Here is a 23,728-nt window from a genome sequence, read left to right on the forward strand (position 1 = left end):
TTTGCAATTAACCTTTTAAACTGCAATTACTTTTGCACCAACCTAATAGCTATTTTCAACCTGGAAATATCCCAGGTGACACTAATCCCAATATTTAAAGATTCTTCAGAAGTGAAGCTGTTAAGTATTTCCCTGCATTGCCCCTGCAATCAAGAAATATCAAAAACTAATAGTCTTTAACAGTTACCATCCTAACTGTCCTGGTTTCTTCTCTCACAATATCTAAAGTTAATTAGCTTATTTTTATTACTATTTTATTTCCTTAGTTGGAAAACCACAACCTGGAGCTATGTTGTAAATGGTACTTATTATCTGTAATTAACTATGTAAATTCAAAGTTATACAAATAATCCTTTATTACCTTTTACTTAGGGAGATTAGCTCTCTCAAGTAAAGGATTTCTGCATTCATTTTAATAATCAAGTACATGGTAATTCTGGTGCTAATTTTATTTTATATTCAATAAGAAAATCTAATTTGTGAGTTAAAGTTTATCAGAATTGCTTTTGTTTATTTACTCTGGTATAACTAATAGTCTTAATGAAAGAAGCCCTGAACCAGAAGTCAGGCGATGCTGACGTATATCATTAACTAGCAGTGAACCTTGGATGTTCACATAACCTTAGGTCTGCTGAGATGGGAAGATTGACTACCTGAATTCTTAATGCCCTGCCCGGCTGTGAAAGTCCGTAGGTTCCTCAGGTTCCTTGATAAAAGACAAAATGAATTTGAGCAACATAAGTAGAAGTAAGCAAAAATACTGACGTTGGGAAAAGCAGCCTGACTTAAGTGAATGAAAGCTTTGTAATTAGACTGTCATGGATTTCAATTCTGGCTCTAATAAATAGTACTATAATAGCAACATGACCTCTTAGTAAGTTACAAAGCTTCTCTGAGCCTTCCAGTTCCCATCTGTAAAATCAGGAATTGTGATTCCTATTGTGTAGAATTGTTGATATTTAAGTAATACATGAAGATAAATAATTTATTAGCGTATCTGGCACATAGAAAGCATATTACAAAATACATTCCTTTTTCCACTGCGTAGAGTCTGTGTGCCTGGAGCCTTTGTTTTTTAGCGCTAACTTACTGTTTGCAAATCTCTCACAAGCCTGTTTACACCTCCTTTGTCTCTGGCAGGACTACTTCTAACTTTCCATTCAGAAAGCAAGTCCATTCCGAAGAGTTAGTTTATTCACAAATGAAATGTGCCTATTTTGAAGGATTTTAGGGATGATACATATAAAGAAACTAGAATATTATCTGGCACACAGTAGGTACTCTGTAAATGACAGTTATTTTGTATCTTAAAAATAATAGTGCCAATCTCCATAGTCTTTTATTTTGAGATTTTTCTTTTGTTGCCAGTCCCTGGATACCGTTGTTCTTTCTGATTACGCAAACCTTTAGCCTTATAACTTCCTTGGAGAGTTATATTATATAAGACCGGGTCTTATATTAATTTTTGCTCCAAAAGACGCGTTAGAGCTGATGGTCCAGCCAGGTCTTATTTTCGGGGAAACACAGTAGTAGCTTCCTTAGGCACTGCTACCTCAGAGGTACCTCACTGTGTTTGTTGTTCCAGGTGCAGATAGTACTGCTGGTTCCTGGTTTGAACAGGCAGGGAAAAGAGGACAGTGCTTTAGTCTATGTGCTGTTACCCATGTCTCCCCATTTATTACCCTGAGAAATGCTCCTGCTCTGCCCCCACACTAGGTTTGCATCTACTTGGTTCAAGGGCTTGGAGGGCCTTCAAACTGCTCCTCCTATGCATTGGTCTTACATTCTGGATTGTCATAGTTCATTTATTTACTATCTTTTTCTTTCCTTTTTCCTTAAATCTAATGCCATCATTTTTATCTTTCAGGGATTCCTCAGAATTTCTTGTCTACTTACGGTACTATTTGCCTTCTTGCACAGCTCTAGATTTGCTTTTTTAAAAGTCTTATCCTGATATTTCCTGGAGGTTTAGATGAGAAGGGGAAGTTATCTATTCTCCTACAATCTTTAACTACCTGTGAATCGTTTATTTGCAAAGTTCACCAAAAGCAGTCGTTGAGTTACCCAACACTGTGGGAAATGCATGATATCGGGATCTTGAATTGGCCTTTTTTAGTTACTTGACTTTCTCTTCATGCCATGTACCCCTTCAAAGCAAAGACCATATTATATTCATCTCTACTTCCATTTCCTTGCAAGAAGCTAGCTACATGGTAGAGCTATTCAGTTGAACCAAGTCCTATTTAATGAAATCTAAGCTTACACAACATATAAAGTAGGAGATAAATGATTGTTCTACAAAAGGAATCTTTTAACCTTAACTAGTGCCTCTTTTGCATTTCAAGGTCTATTTGTTTATACTTTTAGGGACTATCAAAGAAATGAGGATTCCAGTTAATCCTACATTCTGGCTAACAAAGTTATCTGTTTCAGCTCTCTTTAGTTCCAAACAGATTCTGAGCCACGGACGTAAAAACCATAGTAATTCACTTCTTTCAGAGAACCTAGAAAATAAAATTATTATTGGCAGGTCATTTAAATTTTCTTTTGTGGTGTGATTACAGTATTACTTTAAAATGTGTGTGTGTATTTATATCCAAAGTAGTACTGCCTGTCAGCATAAAGATTTGACTGTAAGAATGTTTATCAGAGCATGGTTTACAGTAGTAAAAATTGGAAACAGTCTAAATATCTGAAAGTAGAAAATGGGTTGAACAATATACTAGAATATTATGCTGCCATTAAAAAAAAATCTCATGAAATAACATTTTCTGATTTAGAAAGATAGTCACAATAAATTACTGAATGGGAAAAGAGCAAGTTACAAAATTGTATATGCAGTATAATTATATTTTTGTTTTAAATAAAACTGAATGTAGAAAGATTACAAGGTGTCAACAAACGTCCAAACCTGTAGAGAACTTTTATAAGAGTTTATTTGAACCAAACTGATAACATATGCCAGGTAGCAAAATCTCAAATGTTCCAGAGAATATCAGTTTTGCAGTTTTCTTTTATGCATTTGAAATTAAGGAGGGAATATGAGAAAGATTACATGAAATTGGGAGGAAGCAATGCAAGATAGGATTACATGGTAAAGATTATATGCTCTTTTGAGGGGTCTGAAAGGGGGCATTTCAAAGGTGTGTTAACCTACATCCACAGAAGCAAGGGTCAGGGCTTGCTTAAGGCAAAGATAAGCCTTTTAGTAAAGAAGCTGATGACTGGGGTGTGACTATCCACCATGGCCTGCTCAGTTATGAATTTATGATCAGGTCACCCTAAGAGGTTCCTTTCCATAGAACCCCGTTTTTGATCCACGAAGGTTATACACCAATATATTGGCAGTAGTTAATTTTGGGGATATGAGATTCTGAGTTATTTTTGTATTCTTGAGCATAATCTCTATTAATCTGACAACTCCTTTAGGTAGATAGTTAATTTGTAACATCCCATTTCCCATTTGAGAGAGAAGGCTTAGACTGGTTAAATAACTTGCCCATGATCACACAGAAATGGTAGAGCCCAGGAAGCCTAGCTTAAGAGGTATGCTCTTAATCTCTAAGATGATCCACGTGGCTTTGAACTGGTAGATGCTTTTTTGACTAGTATTCCCTTGAAGCAATGACACATTAGGGTCCTAAGATAACATAGAGAAATAAAAAATTTAAAAACTTTGATGGCATGGTGTTCAAACAACTGAGGAGGCTGTCAGTACCCTAGTTCAAACTTGATCCCCAAAGAGAAACTGTCATGAAAATTGTGTAAGTCCTAATATCAAATATCTTATTGAGTCTTCTAGCTGTTTCTTCTCCTCAGTCATAACCCCATTCCGTGGATGTCAGAAGAGAAAGCTTATCAACGTGTGCGATTTTTCCATAACTATCCCAATACTTTTGAACCTTTCAAGATACCCAAAATTTACATATTCTAGAGGCTAGGTTTTTATCAGAAGGCCAAAAAATTTAATAGTCCAAAAAAGGAGGAAAATAAGAGGGTTTCTAAAGCTATTCCTTGAAGCAACCCCCCAAAAAAACAAAAAGTAAATTATTATATAAATGCTAGATCTTTCAAAGGTATTCATGCTTGAAAAAGTTTATGTCCATTTGAATGTTAAGCTTCCTTTTAACCATAACTCATTTATACTATTTAAAATTTTCCCTTTGGAAACATTATAAATGTTAGTTAGGATTCCAAGTGAGCCTCCCTCCAGATTTGGTTGGTAAATTACAATTGTAATAATGTATACCTGCAGTTAACAATGAAATAAAATTCTGAATGTAGAATGTTCAAGTATAAGAGACTTGGCAATTATATCCATCTGCTAGTAACAAATTCTCCCAAAATAGTATTAAACAAGATAAAATTTTGTTTTTCTCTACATAAAAAGAAATTCAGTTTAACAATTGCATGGTCATCAAGGACCCAAGCTACTTCCTTCTTTCTGCTTAGCTTTCCCTAGTGCTTGCTTTCATTTCTCAGTGTCATTCGTGGTCCCATAAAGCTTTTAGGAGTCCAGTTATCAGGTCCCGGTAAGAAGGACAAATGGACTCATATCAGTTTTTTTGTTCCTCTTTATATGCCTTTCTGGAAATTCCACCTCACAACTTCCCTATATCATATTGGCTGGAACTTAAGTCCATGGCAACAGCTAGCTGCAAGAAAGACTAGAACATTGAAACTCAGAATAAAACCAGGCTTCTCTTACTTAGGAAGAGGAGTATTTGTTTTTAGAAATACTCTCCATCATAAGACTGTAGGAGACATCTCATCCAGACTTTTAAGTTTAAGCTGTTAAGACCCAAACTGCCCCAACGGTCTACACAGCTGGGTAGTGGCAGAGTGAGAGTCAGCCCAGATGTCTTGCTGACCTGTATTAACTAGTGGGCTCACAATTGCTTCTACTGATGATGAGTTAGACAAAGTGATAGACAGTCAATCGAGCATTAGTATAAGTTATTCTTTGCTTCTTTACCTCAGCATCTGCTCCACACACACACACACACACACACACACACACACACACACGGGTATCTCAGGATATTGTTGTGCCTTATTTGATAAACCTTTCTATGATCATTTTCCCCTAAAGATACAAATTATATTGGCTGTCTAGATTCTGTGATTGAAAGTAGTTTTAGTGGGCTCTAAAAACATTTAACTGTTTTTTTTAAACATTAACTGGTTTTATAATTTTGGGTAAATTTTTTTTTTCTCAAATTTTCTCCTACAGTATAGCTGAAATACAGAAAGATGTGGAATACAGGTTGCCTTTCACCGTAAACAACTTGACAATTAACATCAATATGTGAGTAGAATTGTATCCTATTTTTTCATGTAATAGGCCTTAAAAAATACTATATTTTTCTTAGTTATTATCAGAAGTAAACTGTTTAAAGTGAACTTATTTTGAGTAGTCCCTATATAATTTATCAGTTACACAATTTTGTGAAATAAAAATTTTATAAAGCCATGATTGTAATGTGTATTGTGTAAGAAACTGTAAAAGAAAATACAATAAAAAGATGTAATAATAATCATTGGTACTGTAATCAATTTCACTGATTTGCACTAAAGTCTTAGCTGGAGGTAGGCTGAAAGAGTAAGAATGATAATGACAAAGGGATCATGTATGGAAAACCATTAGAGATATATATTCACCTTTACATCAGAAAGAAGTTAAAGTATTCTATTTTTCGGAAACAGATATACTACATCAACCAGAAAGTTCAAGGCTGAATTTCATCTGATTATTTTTAAAGAAAAAAAATACAGTCATGAGGTTATTAAGTTATAAAGAGGAAACGAAACGTTGGACAAAGTGATTGCTCAAGTACCCATTCAACCTTACGTGCAATTATTAGTCTTTAATATGAAAGAATTAAGTTATTACCTCAGATTGCATTAGGTGGCTGCGGCTGCAAGAGCTAGTATTTGGACCAGGTCAAATGGTATCTAACCTGAAGACAGGAACGAACCATGGCTTATTCATATCCTCACCGCCTAGCAGAGTGACTGCACATGGAAGGCGTTATTATATCTTAGTTGAATGAGTGAATTGAAGCATGAGTACATAACAGTGCCAAGCATTATGCTATGTTATCTTGGTACGTATATAGGAACTTTTTGAATCCTCATACTAGCCTTGCAAATTTGGGCAAATTATAGACACGTGAAGAGCATAGTCAGGATACAAACCCAGATTGGTGGGGCTCTGAAGGCCATTCATTGCCTTTTTTGCCAAACTAGTTTAACATCTTCAGCTATATAAATGAAGTAGTTTTATCTCTCTTCAAATGCCCTGGGTAGAGATAAGTAGGAGAAACCAACAAGGACCCCGTTTTCTTCTTGACTTTGCTGGCAACAAATAGTTCTCTGAGCCAGTGGGAACAGAGAGGTAATTTAAAGGGACATAATCTTCTGAGTATTAGAGGAGATTTGGAAAACATTTCCATAGCTAGTAAAATCCCGTTTTTTTGAATTTGTAATAGTTCAAAAAAGGTTAAGATTTTCACTTTGTGTGTATGTGTGTGTGTGTGTGTGTATGTGTGTATGTGTGTATGTGTGTGTATGTGTTGAGAATTTACTGTTCTTTATTTGAAACCATGTGATTGACCTCAAAGTTGGGAGAGATGTGTTAATTGGGACATTTAGAAAAGAGCCATATAGAACTAAGCATTATGATAGCTACAGTGTTTCAATTCTAATACTTTCCATTTTATCTACTTACTCTTCCAAATTCAATTGATAGTGAAATAATTCCTGGCAGCATTTTAAAAGGAGGAAAACCACAAGAAAATTATGTGGCCAGACCTGTGGTCTAATAAATAGCCAGACTGAGTTAATATGGCTCACCTGCTATAAATGCCTGATCTAATTTTTAGCTGAGATTTTGTATAGCTTGATATACTGTGTTTGAAAGCAATTAATTGGCATGGTGTGAAGAATATTCTGTAATTTACGGTATCCATAGCCCACGTTAAAAGGTTTTACTGTATGGGAATTTCTTTATAATCTTGTTGCCACAGTGCATCTTTTTTATATTTTCAATCAACTCAGCAAGCATAATAGAACACTTATTAACTGAATAATCCAAATGGAAGTATGAAAATTTAATTTGCTTGTAACTTTCTTTTAGGATTATGACAAAAAAATGTAACATTTGTTGACTTTGTTTTTCATCTGTTCTGCCTTTACCAGATTGCTTCCTCCACAATTTCCTCAGGAAAAACCAGTGATCAGTGTTTATCCACCAATACTACATCATTTAATGGATAAACAAGGAGTGTATGTTACCTCTCCATTAGTAAACAATGTATGTTTATGGTATATTTATTTCAGAGTAATATAACTTGTCTATTAAATATTTTAGAAATCTAAAATGCTTTTAAAAATCTCATTTTGGAATCAGTAATTTTCAAAAAAATCTCACTGTGTACAATAGATAGTATGGATTTAAAGGTTGTTTTTTAGTGGTGAGGACCTGTTGATGTTAGAACTTTGGTTCACAGTAATTCTTCCACAGTTGTTAGGAGAGATAAAATTCAAATATGCCTCAAAAAGTTCTCTGGATATGTACATGATTGATTAACATGAAGGACCATAACTTAATGTACTCTCAGTATTTACCATCAAACTTTCACATTATTATAAATAGTGAAGTGTAGAAATATTTCAGCTCCATTATTGATTAAACATTTTTTACCTGACTTATGGTATTGATTCTATTAGAAAATGTAAGTTTTACGCAGATTGCTAGCTAATTGTTCATTTGACACAATATCCTTTGCATTTCATTTAATTTTGACTTGCAGAGTGGCTTTCATGTTAAGATTTATAGTGAAGTTATCCTAATGAGACTTTATAATCTTTTTCTGAAAGTGATTTTGATCATCGTGTATTACTGTTATTTTCAGTTTACAATGCACTCAGATCTAGGAAAAATTATTCAGAGTTTATTGGATGAATTTTGGAAGAATCCTCCAGTTTTAGCTCCTACTTCAACAGCATTTTCATAGTAAGTATAACAAAAATGTTTGGATATTTATTTTCATTTATTTTAATCAAAGGAATCAAAATATAGTTTAAAAATTCAAATGATGTTAAAAGGCCGTGTTCTGCTTTCCACAGCCTTACCTTCACAAAAATACATTCATACTTCAGAGGCAACTGTTTTCTTCTTTTAGCTGCTTCTCTAATATTTATCTTCATCTTTCTAAATAATATATACAGACTGCTATCTCTTGATCCTTTCATTTTTAGGTGTTATCTATTGACCTCCTATTATGATTGATGAGGATTTTAGTTATCTTTCACAAACTTTCCTTTCGCCTCATCTTCTCAGTGAAATTATATCATGATTTTTACTTAAATTCATGTTTGGCGTTTTCATTCCTTTGATCCAAAAAATTCCCTGTTGCTGAGCCAAGTACTTTATCATGATTACATCGCAGTATGGTATAACTTTATGCTTTTTTTCTGGAGTTAATCATTACTTCCATTTCCCATTGGTTTTGTTTTCTTAGATCTTTTTTAGTTTCCTAATGGTTTCTTGGAGGGCCTTCAGTCTTTCACACCTTTCTGAGGGTATATCTAGCTTTCACCTGTGGTGAGTCCCAAAGTCACTCCCATGTTTTAGATTTTATTTATTTATTATTTTTTATTAAAGCAGCATTCCACTTCCAGGAGCTAAAATCTGTTCTGGTTATTAAGGCTTCTTAGCAAGTTACCCATAAAATTATGGCTTAAAACAATGAATACATGTATTTTGCTCCCTAATCTTTAATTCAGGAAGGGGTCTGCTCTGCTCATCATCCTGGGCTCTCATAATAGGCCTTACCTGGGATGGCAGCTAGAATACCTAGATGTGGCCTCTATGTGGCCTGAGTTTCCTCACAACATAATGGCTGGATTCCTATGGTAAACATCTTGAGAGAGAGCTATGAGAAAGTCGTAATGACTTAGCTACTGAAGGCATTCCCTTCTGCTATATTTGATTTGTTGAGGCAATTGCAAAGTCTTGATTGATTCAAGGGGAAGAAAATAGGCTTTTCCTCTTGATAGTGGAGTGGCAAGGTTCTAGAAGAGCATATAGGACCAGAAATATTGCTGCGGATATTTTTGAAAAATAGAAAATGCCACAACATGCTTTTGAGACATTTTTTTTAAAATCTGCAAAATATGCCCTCACGCTTAATAATTGGTACAGTTCAGATTCTAAGTTGAAGTGGTTTTCCCCTCAGAATGTTGACGGTGTTCCTCTATTTTCTATGTATAGGCTGTTGTTGCCAAAATGTCCAGTGCTATTTTAATTTCTGATCTTTGTAACTTTTTTTATCTTTGATATTCTCAAACTGCATGATGATGCCACTTCTTGTTGCTCTTTTTATTTCCTCTTCCCAGAATATTTCTTGGCTTTTTTGCCCACTCCTTCTACTTAATTTCCAAGAATTTTTTTCTTTTTTAAAAGTCAAGTGGCATCTTTGACAATGCCTGGACATCCGCTTAGCTAGATTGTCCAGTTTATTAGGAACATCAACCCCAGTCCTGATGTTTGTCTCCTGTGTCTGTGTCCTGGAGTCATGAGCCTCACTGATATTCCTAAAAACTGTATTTCTTCTGTCAGGATAGGATTAGATGTATGTTCACCTTATTTGTAAATATAAACCAATAAATGTACTTGTTCCCGTTTCAAATAAGTTCTGTGATACAGTGCACATTATTAAAAAGCAAGTTGGATGCATCTCTTAGATTATTTTATAGGTTGTACCTGCTACTGAAGTCAAAATAAAGCAAATTGGTTCAGAATTATTAAAACTAAGGATAGTACAAATATTCTCTCATGTTCATCATATTGTTTCTAAGTAATTTGTTGTATCTACCTATATACCACTAATATACCTTTAGTTAAAAGTAAAGTTTTAAGATAAAGATGAAAGATACTTTGAAATAAACAAGCTTATTAGAAAACTTTTTTTAATTTAATTTCTCAATCAATCATTTATTCACTTGGCTTAAAATTCAAGAAGTATAAGGGAAAAGTCTCCCTGCCACTTCTTTTCCCCTTGCAACTTAGTTTTCCTTCTCATTGGTATCCAGAATTGTTCATTTGGGTGTGTATGTATAGGATTCATACAAACATGTATAGAATTCAAAATATAGTATGGAGGTTCCTCAAAAATTTTAAATAGAACTACCATATGATTCAACAATTCCACTTCTGGGTATTTATCCAAAGAAAAGAAAAACACTAACTTGCAAAGATATATGCACCCTTATGTTCAGTGCAGCATTATTTATAAGATAAGTAAACAACCTAAGTGTACATCAGTGGATGAATATATAAAGAAAATGTGCTGTGTATATACGATGGAATATTAATCAGCCGTAAAACAAGAAGAAAATCTTGCCATTTGTGACAACAAGGGTGATGGACCTTGAGGCCATTATGTTAAGTGTAATAAGTCAGACAGAAAGACAAATACTGTGTGATCTCACTTATATGTAGAATTAAAAAAACAAAAAACAAACCATGCTCATAGATACGGAGAGATTGGTGGTTGTCAAAGGCTGGGGTTGGGGGATAGGTGAAATGGGTAAAAGGGGTCAAAGGGTACAAACTTCCAGTTAAAAATAAGTAAGTCAAGGGATGTAATGGTGAGTATAGTTACTAGTGTACTGCATATTTGAAAGTTGCTGAGAAAATAGATCTTAAACATTCTCATCACAAGAAAAAATACTTGTATTTATGGTGACAGATGTTAACTAGACTTATTGTGATTATTTCTCAATATATACAAATATCAAATATCACCTTGTATACCTGAAACTAATATGTTGTATGTCAATTTTACATCAAAAAAAAGAAAATATTATCTCACACTGAGCACTTTTTCTCTTAGATAAGTTCAGAGAGAAAACCAGACTAAAATAATTAGGATAATTCAGGCTTGAACACAGATAAGAATTATCTAAATACCAATATTTGAATTAATACAGTAAGTTTATATGGGTCAGTCATTCTTGTATAAAGGACAAAAAGACTTATGTTTGTTTTACATGAATACTAAATGCTACATATTCCACTCTGTAATCATCATTAAATAAGAAATATATTTGATCTTGGACCAGGTTCCTGGCACAAAGCTACTAAGACCCTGGTAAGTGATAGGAACCATATTTGTTATTCATAACACCGGAGTTGATGCTAATGAGGTGACTTAGGCTTGGATCCCATGTAGTCTCAGGATGGGGTTGGTCATCAGAAAGACCAAGTGACAGAGGGTTGGAACTTTCAGCACCACCCACTGACTTTAGGGAAGAGGGGGAATGCAGAATAAGCTCTACAAAAACTCTTGAACATGGAGATTTGACAAGCTTACCTGTTGGTGAACACATCCACATGGTAGGAGGGTGGAGCACCCCAGTCCACAGAGAAAGAAGTTCCAGCACAGGACTCTCCCAGATCTTGCCCTTATGTACCTGTTCATCTGACTGTTCCTCTATATCCTTTATAATAACCTGATAAGCATAAGCAAATGTTTCTCTGAGTTTTGTGAGCCACTCTAGAAAAATATATAATTGAACCTGAGGCGACGTTGTGGGAATCTCTGACTTATAGCCAGTTGGTCAGAAGAATAGATTATTTTTTCTATTAAGTTGTACAAGTTGTTTATATATTTTGGGTATTAATCCCTTGTCAGATACATGATTTGCAAATATTTTCTCCCATCCAGTAGGTTACCTTTTCATTTGTTCGTTTCCTTTGCTCTGCAGAAGCTTTTTAGTTTGATGAAGTCCCACTTGTTAATTTTTGCTTGTGTTGCCTTTGCTTTTGCTGTCAGATAAAAAAAATCATTGCCAAGACAAGTGTCAAGGAGATTACTACCTATGTTTTCTTTTAAGAGTTTTACAGTTTCAGGTCTTATGTTCAAGTCTTCAATCTATTTTGAGTTAAGTTTTGTGTCTGGTGTAAGATAGTGGTCCAGCTTTCATTCCTTATTTCCTTCTCAGGTAATTTGTGGTTGTATAGAAACAACAGATTTCTGTATATTCTGTATCCTTCAACATCACTGAATTTGTTGATTAGATCTAACTGCTTTTGGTGGAGTCTTTGGTATTTTCTATATATAATCTTGTCATCTACAAATAGAGACAGTTTTACTTCTCCCTTTCCAATTCTCATGCCTTTTATTTCATTTCATACCTGATTCCTCTGGCAAGGACTTGCACATTGAATCGGAGTGAGCACCTTGTCTTGCTCCTGATCTTAGGAAAAGCTTTCCATCTTTTATCATTAAGATAGTGGCTATGGGCTTATCATATACAGCCTTTTTTATGTTGAGGTATATTCCTTCTATACCTAATTTGTTAAGAATTTTTTATCATGAATGGATGTTGAATTTTGTCAAGTGCTTTTTCTGTGTTTATTGAGATGATTATACGATTGTTTTTTCTTTCATTCTGTTAATCTGATATATTACATTGATTGATGTTCATATGTTGAAACATACTTCCATCCTAAGGATAAATCCCACTTGATCATGGTGAATGGTCCTTTTAATGTGCTGCTGAATTTGGTTTGCTTGTACTTTATTGAGAATTTTTGCATCTGTGTTTATCAGGGATATTGGTCTGTAGTTATCTGGTAGTGTCCTTTTCTGGTTTTGGTATTAGGTGATGCTGGCCTCATATAATGAGTTTGGACGTGTTCCCTCCTCGTCGAGTTTTCGGAAGGGTTTGAGAAGGATTGGCATTAATTCTTCTTTAGATATTTGGTAAAATTCAGTAGTGAAGCCATATGGTCCTGGACATAACTTCATTGAGAGATTTTTGATTACTGATTCAATCTCCTTACTTGTAATCGGTCTATTTAAGCTTTCTATTTCTTCCTGATTTAGTCTTGGTAGTTTATATGTTTCTACGAATTTTTCCATTTCTTCTTGGTGGCCTCAGTGTGTTGACATGGAATTGTTTATTTGTATCCTCTATGATTCTCTGTGTTTCTGTGGTATCATTTGTAATGTCTTCTTTTTCATTTATAATTTTGTTGATTTGGGTTCTGTCTTGTTTTCTTGGTGAGTCTACCAAGAGGTGTGTCAATTTTGTTTATATTTTCAAAGAACCCACTCTTAGTTTCATTGATCTTTTCTATTGTCTTTTTAGTCCTATTTCATTTATTTCCCCTCTGATCTTTTTATTTCCTTCCTTTTACTAACTTTGGACTTTGTCTTTTTCTAGTTTCTTAAGGTGTAATGTTAGGTTGTTTATTAGAAATTTTTCTTGTTTGATGTAGGTATCTATCTCTATGAACTTCCTTTCAGGACTGCTCTTGCTGCATCCATAGGTTTGTTATGTTGTATTTTTATTTTCATTTGTCTCAAGGTATTTTTTGATTTCTCTTTTGATATATTTTTTATTGACCTATTTGTTGTTCAGTAGTATGTTGTTTAATCTCCACATAGTTGTGAAATTTCCAATTTTTCTTCTTGTCATTGATTTCTAGATTCATACCATTTTGGTTAGAAGAGATGCTTGGTATGATTTCAGTCTTAAATTTATTAAGACTTGTTTTGTGGTCTAACTTATGATCTCCTGGAGACCATTCCATGAATACAATTTTAGCACTTGGGAAGAATGTGTATTCTGTCACTTTTGGATGGAATGCTCTTTATATATCTGTTAATACTATCTAGTATAACATGTCATTTAAGGCCCATGTTTCCCTATTGATTTTCTTTCTGGATGATCTATTCATTGATATAAGTGGGGTATTAAAGCCCATTATTCTTAGTGTATTGCTAATTCTTCCTTTAGGTCTGTTAATATTTCCTTGCTATATTTAGATGTTCCTATGTTGGGTGCACAAATATTTACAAATATATGTCCTTGTTGGATTGACCTTTTTATCATTATGTAATGGCCTTTTTTATCTCTTACTACAGTCTTTGTTATAAAGTTTATTTTGTCTGATATAAGTATAGCTATATTTTCTCTGATTTCATTTGCATGGAATATCTTTTCCTGTCTCTTCACTTGCATTCCATGTATGTCCTTCCGTCTGAAGTGAATCTCATGTAGACAGTATATGGATAGATGGTTCTTCTTATTTTTTTTATCCATTCAACCACTCTGTATCTTTTGATTAAAAATTTAGTCCATTTGCATTTAAAGTAATTCTTGATTGGTATGTACATATTGCCATTTTGTTAATTGTTTTCTGGCTGTTTTGTGGTTCCTCTCTGTTTCCTTTTTTTCTCTTCCTTTGTGGTTTGATGTTTTTTAGTGGTATACTGGAGTCCTTTGTCTTTTGTGTTATCTACAGTACATTTTTGCTCTGAATTACGATGAGGCTTACATTTAACAACATATATTTGCAAGTTTATTTTATGCTGATAGTAACTTAAATTTGAATGCATTCTAAAGCTCTATATTTTAACTCTATCCTTTCTCCCCCCCATGTGTTATATTTTTGATGACACATTTTATATGTTTTTATCTTGTGTATCCTTTAACTAGTTATTGTAGTTATAGTTGTTTCTACTACTTTTGTCTTTTAACCTTCATTCTAGCTTTATAAGTGATAACCATGAGCTTTACTATATATTTACCTTTACAGTGAGATTTATGCTTGCATATATCTTTCTATGACTAATTAATGCCCTTTTCAGCTTAAGGTTTCTTTAACCATTTTTTGTAAGGTCATTTTAGTGGTGATGAACTCTTTTCAGTTTTTGCTTATCTGGAAAGGTCTTTATCTCTCCATAAGTTTGCCTGGTAGAGTATTCTTGGAAGTTTTTTTTTTTTTTCCTTTTAGTACTTTAAATATGTCTTGCAACCCCCGTCTGGCCTGCAAAGTTTCTGCTGAAAAATCTCTTGGTAGTCTTATGGGGGTTCTCTTATACAAAACAAGTTGTTTTTGTCTTGCTGCTTTTCAGATCCTTCACTTTTCTTTTACTTTTGAATCTTTTAATGTGTCTTGCTGTGGATCTCTTTGGGTTCATCTTATTTGTAACTCTCTGGGCTGTCTGGATTTTCCTGTCTGTTTCCTTCCTCAGGTAAGGGAAGTTTTCAGCTATTATCTTTTCAAATAAGTTTTTGCCTCTTTCTATCTCTGTACTCCTTTTAGGACTTTTATAATTTTGCTTCTATTATAAAATAGTTACTTCAACTACCCAGTCTTAGAGTTCACTGATCCTTCCTTCTGCTTCACCTAGTCAGCTTTTGAATCTCTCTAATTTATTTTCCAGTTAAATTACCGTATTCTTCAGTTGTGTGACTTCTGTTTGGTACTTTCTTATATTTTCTATTCCTTTGGTAAAGTTTTCCTCCATTCTTGTGTTCTCCATTCTTCTGAGTTCAGTGAGTAACTTCATAACCATGACTTTGAACTGTTTATCAGGTGAATTACTTATCCAAATATAGTGGAAGCTACTGAGCAACTATCACGTAACTACATTTTCTGTATTAAATGTTATTCTCCATTCCCTTAATGAAGGTACTGATTGATGCCAGTGGAATGCTCAAAACATAAATATGGCCTCTGTTCTCTTCTACTGACAAGTTGAATTGTATGTTTTCTAAAACATTTTTCACGAAAACCAAAATTTTCTTTTTGGGGGTTAATGTTTTATCAATTTATGTAATATTAATTCAGTTACATAATTATAAGTGACACCTGCCATAAATAGATTACATTTATAACATACGACCATTGTTATTTAGAACAATTTAGGAATAACTTTACAAATTTACCTCTAAATGTTAATCTAATATTTCTCTCTCTCTTTCTTTAGCCTATACAGTACCCCAGGTGGGATTCCTCCTTATGCTTCTCAGGGTTTTCCATTTCTTCCTCCGTATCCCTCCCAAGAAGCTAACAGGGCTATCAGCTCTTTATCTGTTGCGGACACTGTTTCTTCTACAACGACAAGTTATACAACCACCAAACCCGCTGCTCCTTCATTTGGCATCCTTTCAAATTTGCCGTTACCTGTTCCCACAACAGACACTTCAGCACCGGTTGGTATCTTCAGTTATCTGTATTTTGTACCCTTGAAGCATTCATTCATTTAACAAACACTTATATGTCTCCTTGTGGCAGCCACTAAGTTAGGCACAAAAGATAAAAAGATTAAATCACATCTTCAACTCAAGTAACAAACTCAGAGAGGTGACCACCCTATAACCAAATAATTGTAAATAAGGAACTTCAATAGAGTAAAAGAAATAGTTTGGAGTTATGGTGAAGACACAGCTGAGGGAATGGTCAATGCTGTCAGGGACCAAGGTGGAACTAGAACGGGATGCCTTTGGAAAAAATGTGATCCTGTTTTTTTCACCACTTTATCCTTAGTGCTTCAAACCATAGGGGCTCAGTTAAATGAGGCAGAAGAATGAATGAGTGAATTTATGCCTGAGGTCAGATTTTGATAGATGCTAATGAATTTGCCAGGATAAAGCATTCTGTGGAAGAGGCAACAGCATCGACAAAGGGGTGGAGGCATAAACCGGATGGCACATTTGTGAAACTGCCTATAAAAGATCTGTCTGGTTTTCATAGGATTTAGGCACAAGCACAAGAAGTGCTTATGCAGGAGAAAGATTGTGGAGGGTCTGCTACAGCATGCTAAGGGCTTCAAGTGTCCCTTGGTTTTAAAATTGTACATTCCTTAATTAAGCTGGTAACTGTTGCCCTGTGGGATATTACTGAGGCATAGATTAATATTTGTGCATAAAACATATAAAGGGATTTAAAAACCTTCATTTTAATCCTTAGTATCACCTATAGTAATACTCAACAAAACTCATTGTATCCAACTTTAGTAATTTTAATGTTTGTAATAATTTAGAATATAGACCCAAGTGGACTTTTTTTTTCCAAAATTTTTCACTATTGCATTAATGAGTATTATGAGCAAACTACAATTAATAGTATAAACAAAATTACAAGAGACCTTTTCATGGATCTTCAATTTTAAAAAGTCATCTGTATTCAAATGATGGATACTCTTCCTTATCTGCCCTACTGTCACGTTGAACTTAATTATGTAACTATTCAGACGTTTGCCAACTTAATGTTTTTCTATACTATTCTTTCACTTGAGATAAATGTATTTATATCAATGAAATCCACACAGATAATTCTCCACACTTGTCACAGATACACTTAAGAGATTTGTCCTATAGTTATGTACTTGCTCAAGAGAGCTAAGGTATTCACAGGTATTCACATGATCCCCACAAAAAAAAAAAAAAAAGAGAGAGAAAAAGAAGGAAGGGAGGAAGGGAGGGAGGGAGAGAGAGAGAGAGAAAGAAGAAAGAAACCCTTGATGTATAAAGGTACACTGGAAAAAAAAAAAATAGAGTCAAGAAGGAGTGGTGAGTAAGGACAGTATAAATTACGAAGATAAAGTTGTGATAATGAAAACAGTTATGGGATATAGTACATTAAAAATTACTTTTATAAGAAAAAAGGAGCAAAAAGATGGCTGAAATTTCATACCATTCAAACTCTTTTAGATAAGCCAAAATGGTTTTGGTTACAAGATGCCAGATGTCCTGATGCATTCCCAGAACTCTCAGAACTAAGGTAAAAAACTTGGAGAATAATGTTGGTACTCATTGTCTGTTTATTGTAATTACAAACCAGATCATCATTTTCACATCCATATTAAACAAAATATTCTTTAAATCTTCTACTACTCCGAAATTGTGGTTGTCTTGTGGGGAAGTTTATAAATCTAATTAGTTTTATGTCATGTGGATTCTATTTATTGAGTGACTAGTATTTATCCAGGGATTCTTGTAGATGCTGGGAATGATATAATAATTACCAGGATAACAATGTTCTTTCTGTTGTGTGGCTTATAGTCTTGTGAAAATTATTTCTGAACACAATATCTCTGGAGATTTCAAAATACATGGTGGACGATTTTAGACTTTGTCATTGTTCCTTTAGTAGATAGAAGTTTGTACATAGAGAAATAGGTTAAAGTTTTCACAAAGTAATATAGCAAGGTGTTTTTACAGAGCCAAATTGTATTCAAATTTATAGGAAATATGTTTGTAATATCAAGTTTAAGGTACCATTTTTTGTAGAACACTGTTCTTTTTAGGTGCTCCTTGAAAAAAAACAAACATGTTTTGTGGCCACTCAACTTGTGCATTGCATCCTTTATACCCGATTGAAAGTTTCCAATACTCGTAAAGCTGTTATTACTAAGCCTACTGAATGTAATTTAAAAACATTTTCAGTTTTTTTTGTCTTTAGAATATATGCCACCATGATATACAACCAAAAAAATTCTCGTGAGAAACCTTATAGTTAATAAAATAAAAATTTAGCTTTATTTGACCCAATGTTTTACAGTCATTTTTAGGAAATAGTGATTTATTATTTTCTTCTAATAATAATTAATGTCTTTACAATATATCACATACATGTTAAGAGTTTATATGCATTGCAATGCTTGCAACAACCTCATGGCATTGGTTGTATTATTTATTTCCATGTTGTAAAGGATTCTCTTTTTTTCCTTCCTTTCTTTAAAAAAAAATTACTATGAAAATATCAAAAATGCAAAAAGGTGAACTTCTTTGTCTTGCTTCATATACCCTTCCAGCTTTTTTTCGGAAAGTATGGGTATGGGTCAGGATTATTTTAAACCAAATCCCACATATTACATCATTTCATCCCTAAGTTCTTCACTAAATTTCTCCATCAGGTAAGGACTTTTTCTTTACCATAACCCCAATCCACATCATCATACCTAACAAAATTAATGCTAAAATTCTCTAATATTATCTCATTTCCCCAAGGTCTTAATGTTTTTGTTGGTAGTTTATGTGAATCAGGATTCAAAACAAGGTCTCACTATTGCATTTGAAAACTGTATCTCTGATGTTTCTTTTGTGCACCATTTCCCCCCAAATTTATTAACATATATGTATATATACACATATACGTATTCCTAAACACATTTATACACACATACATATATACATAACACAACACATATATAATACATGTAAATTATGCACATGTATTATTACATATTTATTGAAGAAATAAGTTATTTATCCTAAAGAATTTCCCATATTCTGTTTTTGCCTGATTGCATTCTGTGGTACCATTGAAGATATCCTCTGTTTCCCATATTTCCTTCTACTGTTGGCTACATCTAGAGTTTTAATGAGATTTAGGTTCAACTTTCTCAAATCATTGCCTTGTACACCTTAAACTTACCCAATGTTATATATCAATTATATCTCAATATTGAAAAATATTTAGGTTTAAATCTTTTGGCAATACTTACATTACAATTAGGGCAAACTTCCTGTTATAATCACATAAGGCAGCAATGGTGTCCTAGTTTTAGTGACATTAAGATTGAAACATGTTGAAATACCTGAAATCATTTATTTCATTAAGGATTGCAAATGTGATTTCCTACTGCCAGAATTCTATGATGAACTTTTCCTAAATGAACTATTTAGTTTTATTGAAATATACTTTATACAGAAAAGGCAAGATAAGTGCTTGATTTTTTTTTCTCTTTATTTATCAATTTTCAGAATCATGAGTTGATGCACAGGCAATCTCCAAAAGGTTCTGTTTGTATTTTGTAGTTGTTTTTGTATTAAGAATGCAAACATTTTAAAAATATAGGTATCTGATTGGTTCAGTCCATTGCAGTCATTATTCTTTTTGATGCTTAAACAGTCCCATCTATAGTCAATAAGAAACTCTTCGAATTGACCTCTATGTCGTTTCTGTCCAAACAAAGATACCATGGATTTATCATAAACATTTCTTTCCCCTTTCTCTGAAAGCTGTTGTTTTTCTAAATAACGATTCCATTATCATTATTATTATTATTATTACTACTACTACTACTACTATTATTATTGAATGTAGGATAAGATATTGTTTATTTGGAGGTTTTTTGTTTGTTTTTTACACTTCTTTTGTTGTTAGTCTATATCACACCAGATAAAATAGCCAAATACTATTTTTAAAATCTCTTCAAATAATACTTTTCTGAGTGATAATGTAACTTTAAAAAAAAAAGGTTCATTTATTCCATTTGCTTTGAATTTTAGAAACTGCTTTTTTCTTTAATTTTATTTTTCAATCATATAATACTTTTATGTGGATCTGTAATCAAAACTAAAAGATATGTTCAGGAAGGTTTAGCTTCCATCCCTATTCTATCCATCCAGTTGTCTTTTTCATCTTATGAATATTGATTTTGCTTTTGATTTAGCCTCCTGTGCTTATACGCATACACATATACTCATGCATATCTTTTATTATGACAGCCACATACCTATTAGCTAAGTAGGCACAGAGGTTAAAATTGGGAAGTTGTGGTGGCTGTTCGTGAACCCTCGTCTTCATAGTCCTACAGTGATTTGACTCTACATTCAGACTACTTTGTTCCATTGTAGTTGATGTTTCATTTGCTTTTAAGTTTATACTTTGGCTTCTTGTATGTATACATATAAAAATAGTTACTTCAAAAATTATTTAGAACCCTATCAGTTGACTAAAACTGAAAAATCATGAATACTTACAATGGACAAAAACTAGATTACTGATATTCATTAACATATTTTTTTCTGTTGTGTTTCTAGTGTGTCACAACTGACAGATATGAATGAACAAGAGGAGCTATTACTAGAAACAGTTTCTTACATTGCCTCAACTGAAACAAATTATTACTGACAAAGATGACTTAGTAAAAAGCATTGAGGAGCTGGCAAGTATGTCTTCCCTTACTTCTTACATTTCCTACAAAAAATGTGATCTTTACCTAGAAATAAACCAGAAATTTATCTTACAGGAAAAAATCTCCTTTGGAGCCCAGCTTGGAAGCCAAAAGGCAAACTGTTTTAGATAAGGTGAGTTATCATTTTGAAGAAATCCATATAATTTAAAAATAGAATAAAACACCATTTTAATTTTCTCTTCTAGTATGAATTACTTACTCAAATGAAATCTACTTTTGAAAAGAAGATGCAAAGGCAGCATGAACTTAGTGAGGTAAGATTATGTAGTTCTTTTCCTTTACCTTAGAATTTTTAATCTTAATGTGCATGAGCCACATTCTTACTTTCATTATTCGTATCAGAAAGCATTTATTAGGTGTCTGACTTTATAAGGCATGATACCTTTAAATGCAGATGAACAGCTCTCAGTTATTAAGGCATTATAAGTCATTTGTGCTCATGCAAGAGCATATTTAGTTTCAAAACAAATATTAAAAGTTCCATATATAACTTTTCTGGGAAAGTTATTGTAAAGCCAGTTTAACTCTTGCAATAAAATCTAACAACACAAAACTTTAACATTTATAGTAACTTGTAAGCTTATGTATAGATACCTTAAATGAAAAGTGAGCAATTGAAAAACATATAAAAAATATAAAGTATAATTCACCACAAATAATAGATTTTATGCTAGAAATCTAGTTATATAAAAAAAATCAAAAGCATTTTATAAAAGTCAACTCATATTTTGAAAGAAATAAATCTTTAAAAATGAAAGAGAATAGAAGATATAATCTTTATATTTCATATCAGTAACCAGCATCATAATTAACAATATTCTATTTCCTTTAAATCAGGAATTCTGAAAGGTAAAGCCAATGTGATAAAACATAAGGTAGAAATAAAACAACAACAGGATAAAAATGGTAAAAGAGAATATAAATTTATAATGATTTCAGATATGTTCATCCTTTAGAATAAAAGAAATGAGAATAATAGTTAACATTGAGCAATTATGTGTTTTACATTACACTAGGCTGTTTATATATGTTGCCCATTATTTTCTCAAAATCCTCTGAGGTATGTCTTACTATTTTTCTGTTTTATAGATGAGCAAACTGAGGCACACGAATATTAAATAAGTATTATCAGAGTCAGGAGTCAAATGTAAGCAGTCCTCTCACCCTCTTAACTAGAAAATCTAAGAATCAACTGAACTACTCTTAGATGCACATAAGAGCATAGTAAATGCTGAAGAAACTTCACAATAATCAACATCATTCTTTATACAAACTCTTACTAAATTAAGATAGAAATCAGTTCCTTAATTTGATGAAAAAATAAGCTAGAAACTAACAGCAAACAGCACACTTAATGACTAAACATTTCCAGATCCCATTAATGTTAGGAATAAGAGAGTGATGCCCTAGTATCACTGCTATTTAACATTGCTTGGGAGGTTCTGGCCACTGTAACAAGACAGGAAAAAGAAAAGGTGTAATGTAAAATAAAAGATGAAACAGTTGTTAATAAAAAACAAACAAACAAGCAAAAATCCTAGCAAATTGAGAAAGTTATCCCCTAGATTGCAACAACTGCCAGTGCAAAATGAAGTAGAGAAAAAAAAACTCAACAATAGCAACAAAAAAAATGAAAAATACTTAGACAGGGGGGTGGGGGGGGGGGGGGGGGGGGGGGGGGGAATGGGGGGGGAGGGGGGGGGGGGGGGGGAAGTGAACCACGAATAAGTAGAAACTTTACTGAATGACAAAAGAAGACCTGAGTAAATGGAGCAACATAGAATAGTCATGGGCTGAAAGATATAGTATTACAATTTCATTCTTCCCAAAATAACTTAAAATTTTAATATATTTCCAATCAAAATCCCAAGAGTATTTTTTTTTAATTTTGACAGATTTATGCTAAAGTTCTTTCGAAAGACTAAATGGGTAAAAGTAGTCAGAAGAGCTTGAACAAAAAGAAACAATGAAGATGACCTCCCTTTCCCAGTAACAAAATATACTGTAAAAACATTATTTAAACAATAATTTTTAGGAAGAGAAAAATAATTCTATGGAACAGACCATGCAGTTCAGAAACACTCGTTTATGTGAGTAATTAGTTAGAAAAAACTGAGGATTTAAATAAATTACATAATTGGCAGTCCATTTAGAAAAAAAAGATGTTATATCATACCACACGCAGAAAGATTTAAATAGAAACCATAAAGTTATGAAAGGCAACTGTCTCCTAGGATTGTTTTTTCTTTTTTTAAGATTATGGTGGGAAAATCCATTCTAAGCATGATACGATAGAAGTGTAAAAAAAATTGATATATTTCAAAGCTACATGTAAATTTAAAACTTGTATGTCCTGAAAATCATAAAATCAAAAGTGAAGAACAGGGAACAAATATATGTAGCATATATGACAAATATTAATAATGCCAGTGGTTCATAAAGAGCCCTTACAAATAGGCAAAGGAAAGAACAGGAAATCCACAAAAGGAGAAATATGAACATCCAATAAATATTTGGATGCAACAGTTATTCTGTTTCCCTGGACCATTTATATAAGAATTGCTCGAAGTGATTCTTGAAATCCTTAAAAACAACCTTGATTCCTAGACTCTTCTCTAGATGTGCTCACTCAGAATCTCTGCAGGTAATGGATCTTCTATACTCTGAAGTCTGGAAACGACTTCACTAGACTATCGGTGCCATGAGTGCAGGATCCTCTTCTGTTTTGTTTTCCCACCGTACTCATACCCAGAACTTGGTCTAGTGGTTGGCACATAGTAGATACTCAATAAATATTTAATGACTAAGTAAATGGAAACATTTGAAAAGATGCTCAACCTAATAATAATAATAATACTAAAAAAAGAGCAGAATTACATCATCTGTGTGAGCCAAACTTGTAAAAATAGATAACCATCGTTGGCAAGGGTGATAAG

General features: G+C 33.2%; 1 protein-coding gene across 1 annotated transcript in view; it reads left to right on the forward strand.

Moving 5' to 3' along the window:
• VPS37A (VPS37A subunit of ESCRT-I) overlaps positions 1-23,728 on the forward strand; it is a 31,994-nt gene that overhangs the window by 3,769 nt on the left and 4,497 nt on the right. The window contains 11 exon segments of the mRNA XM_033104451.1: positions 5,234-5,308; positions 7,201-7,315; positions 7,917-8,017; positions 15,795-16,020; positions 17,521-17,554; positions 17,557-17,590; positions 20,638-20,686; positions 20,688-20,766; positions 20,847-20,855; positions 20,858-20,904; positions 20,978-21,046. Coding sequence (XP_032960342.1) covers positions 5,234-5,308; positions 7,201-7,315; positions 7,917-8,017; positions 15,795-16,020; positions 17,521-17,554; positions 17,557-17,590; positions 20,638-20,686; positions 20,688-20,766; positions 20,847-20,855; positions 20,858-20,904; positions 20,978-21,046 — 838 coding nt within the window.

Source organism: Rhinolophus ferrumequinum, chromosome 4 (assembly GCF_004115265.2).
Source record: "Rhinolophus ferrumequinum isolate MPI-CBG mRhiFer1 chromosome 4, mRhiFer1_v1.p, whole genome shotgun sequence".
In the NCBI taxonomy this organism is placed as follows: Eukaryota; Metazoa; Chordata; class Mammalia; order Chiroptera; family Rhinolophidae; genus Rhinolophus; species Rhinolophus ferrumequinum.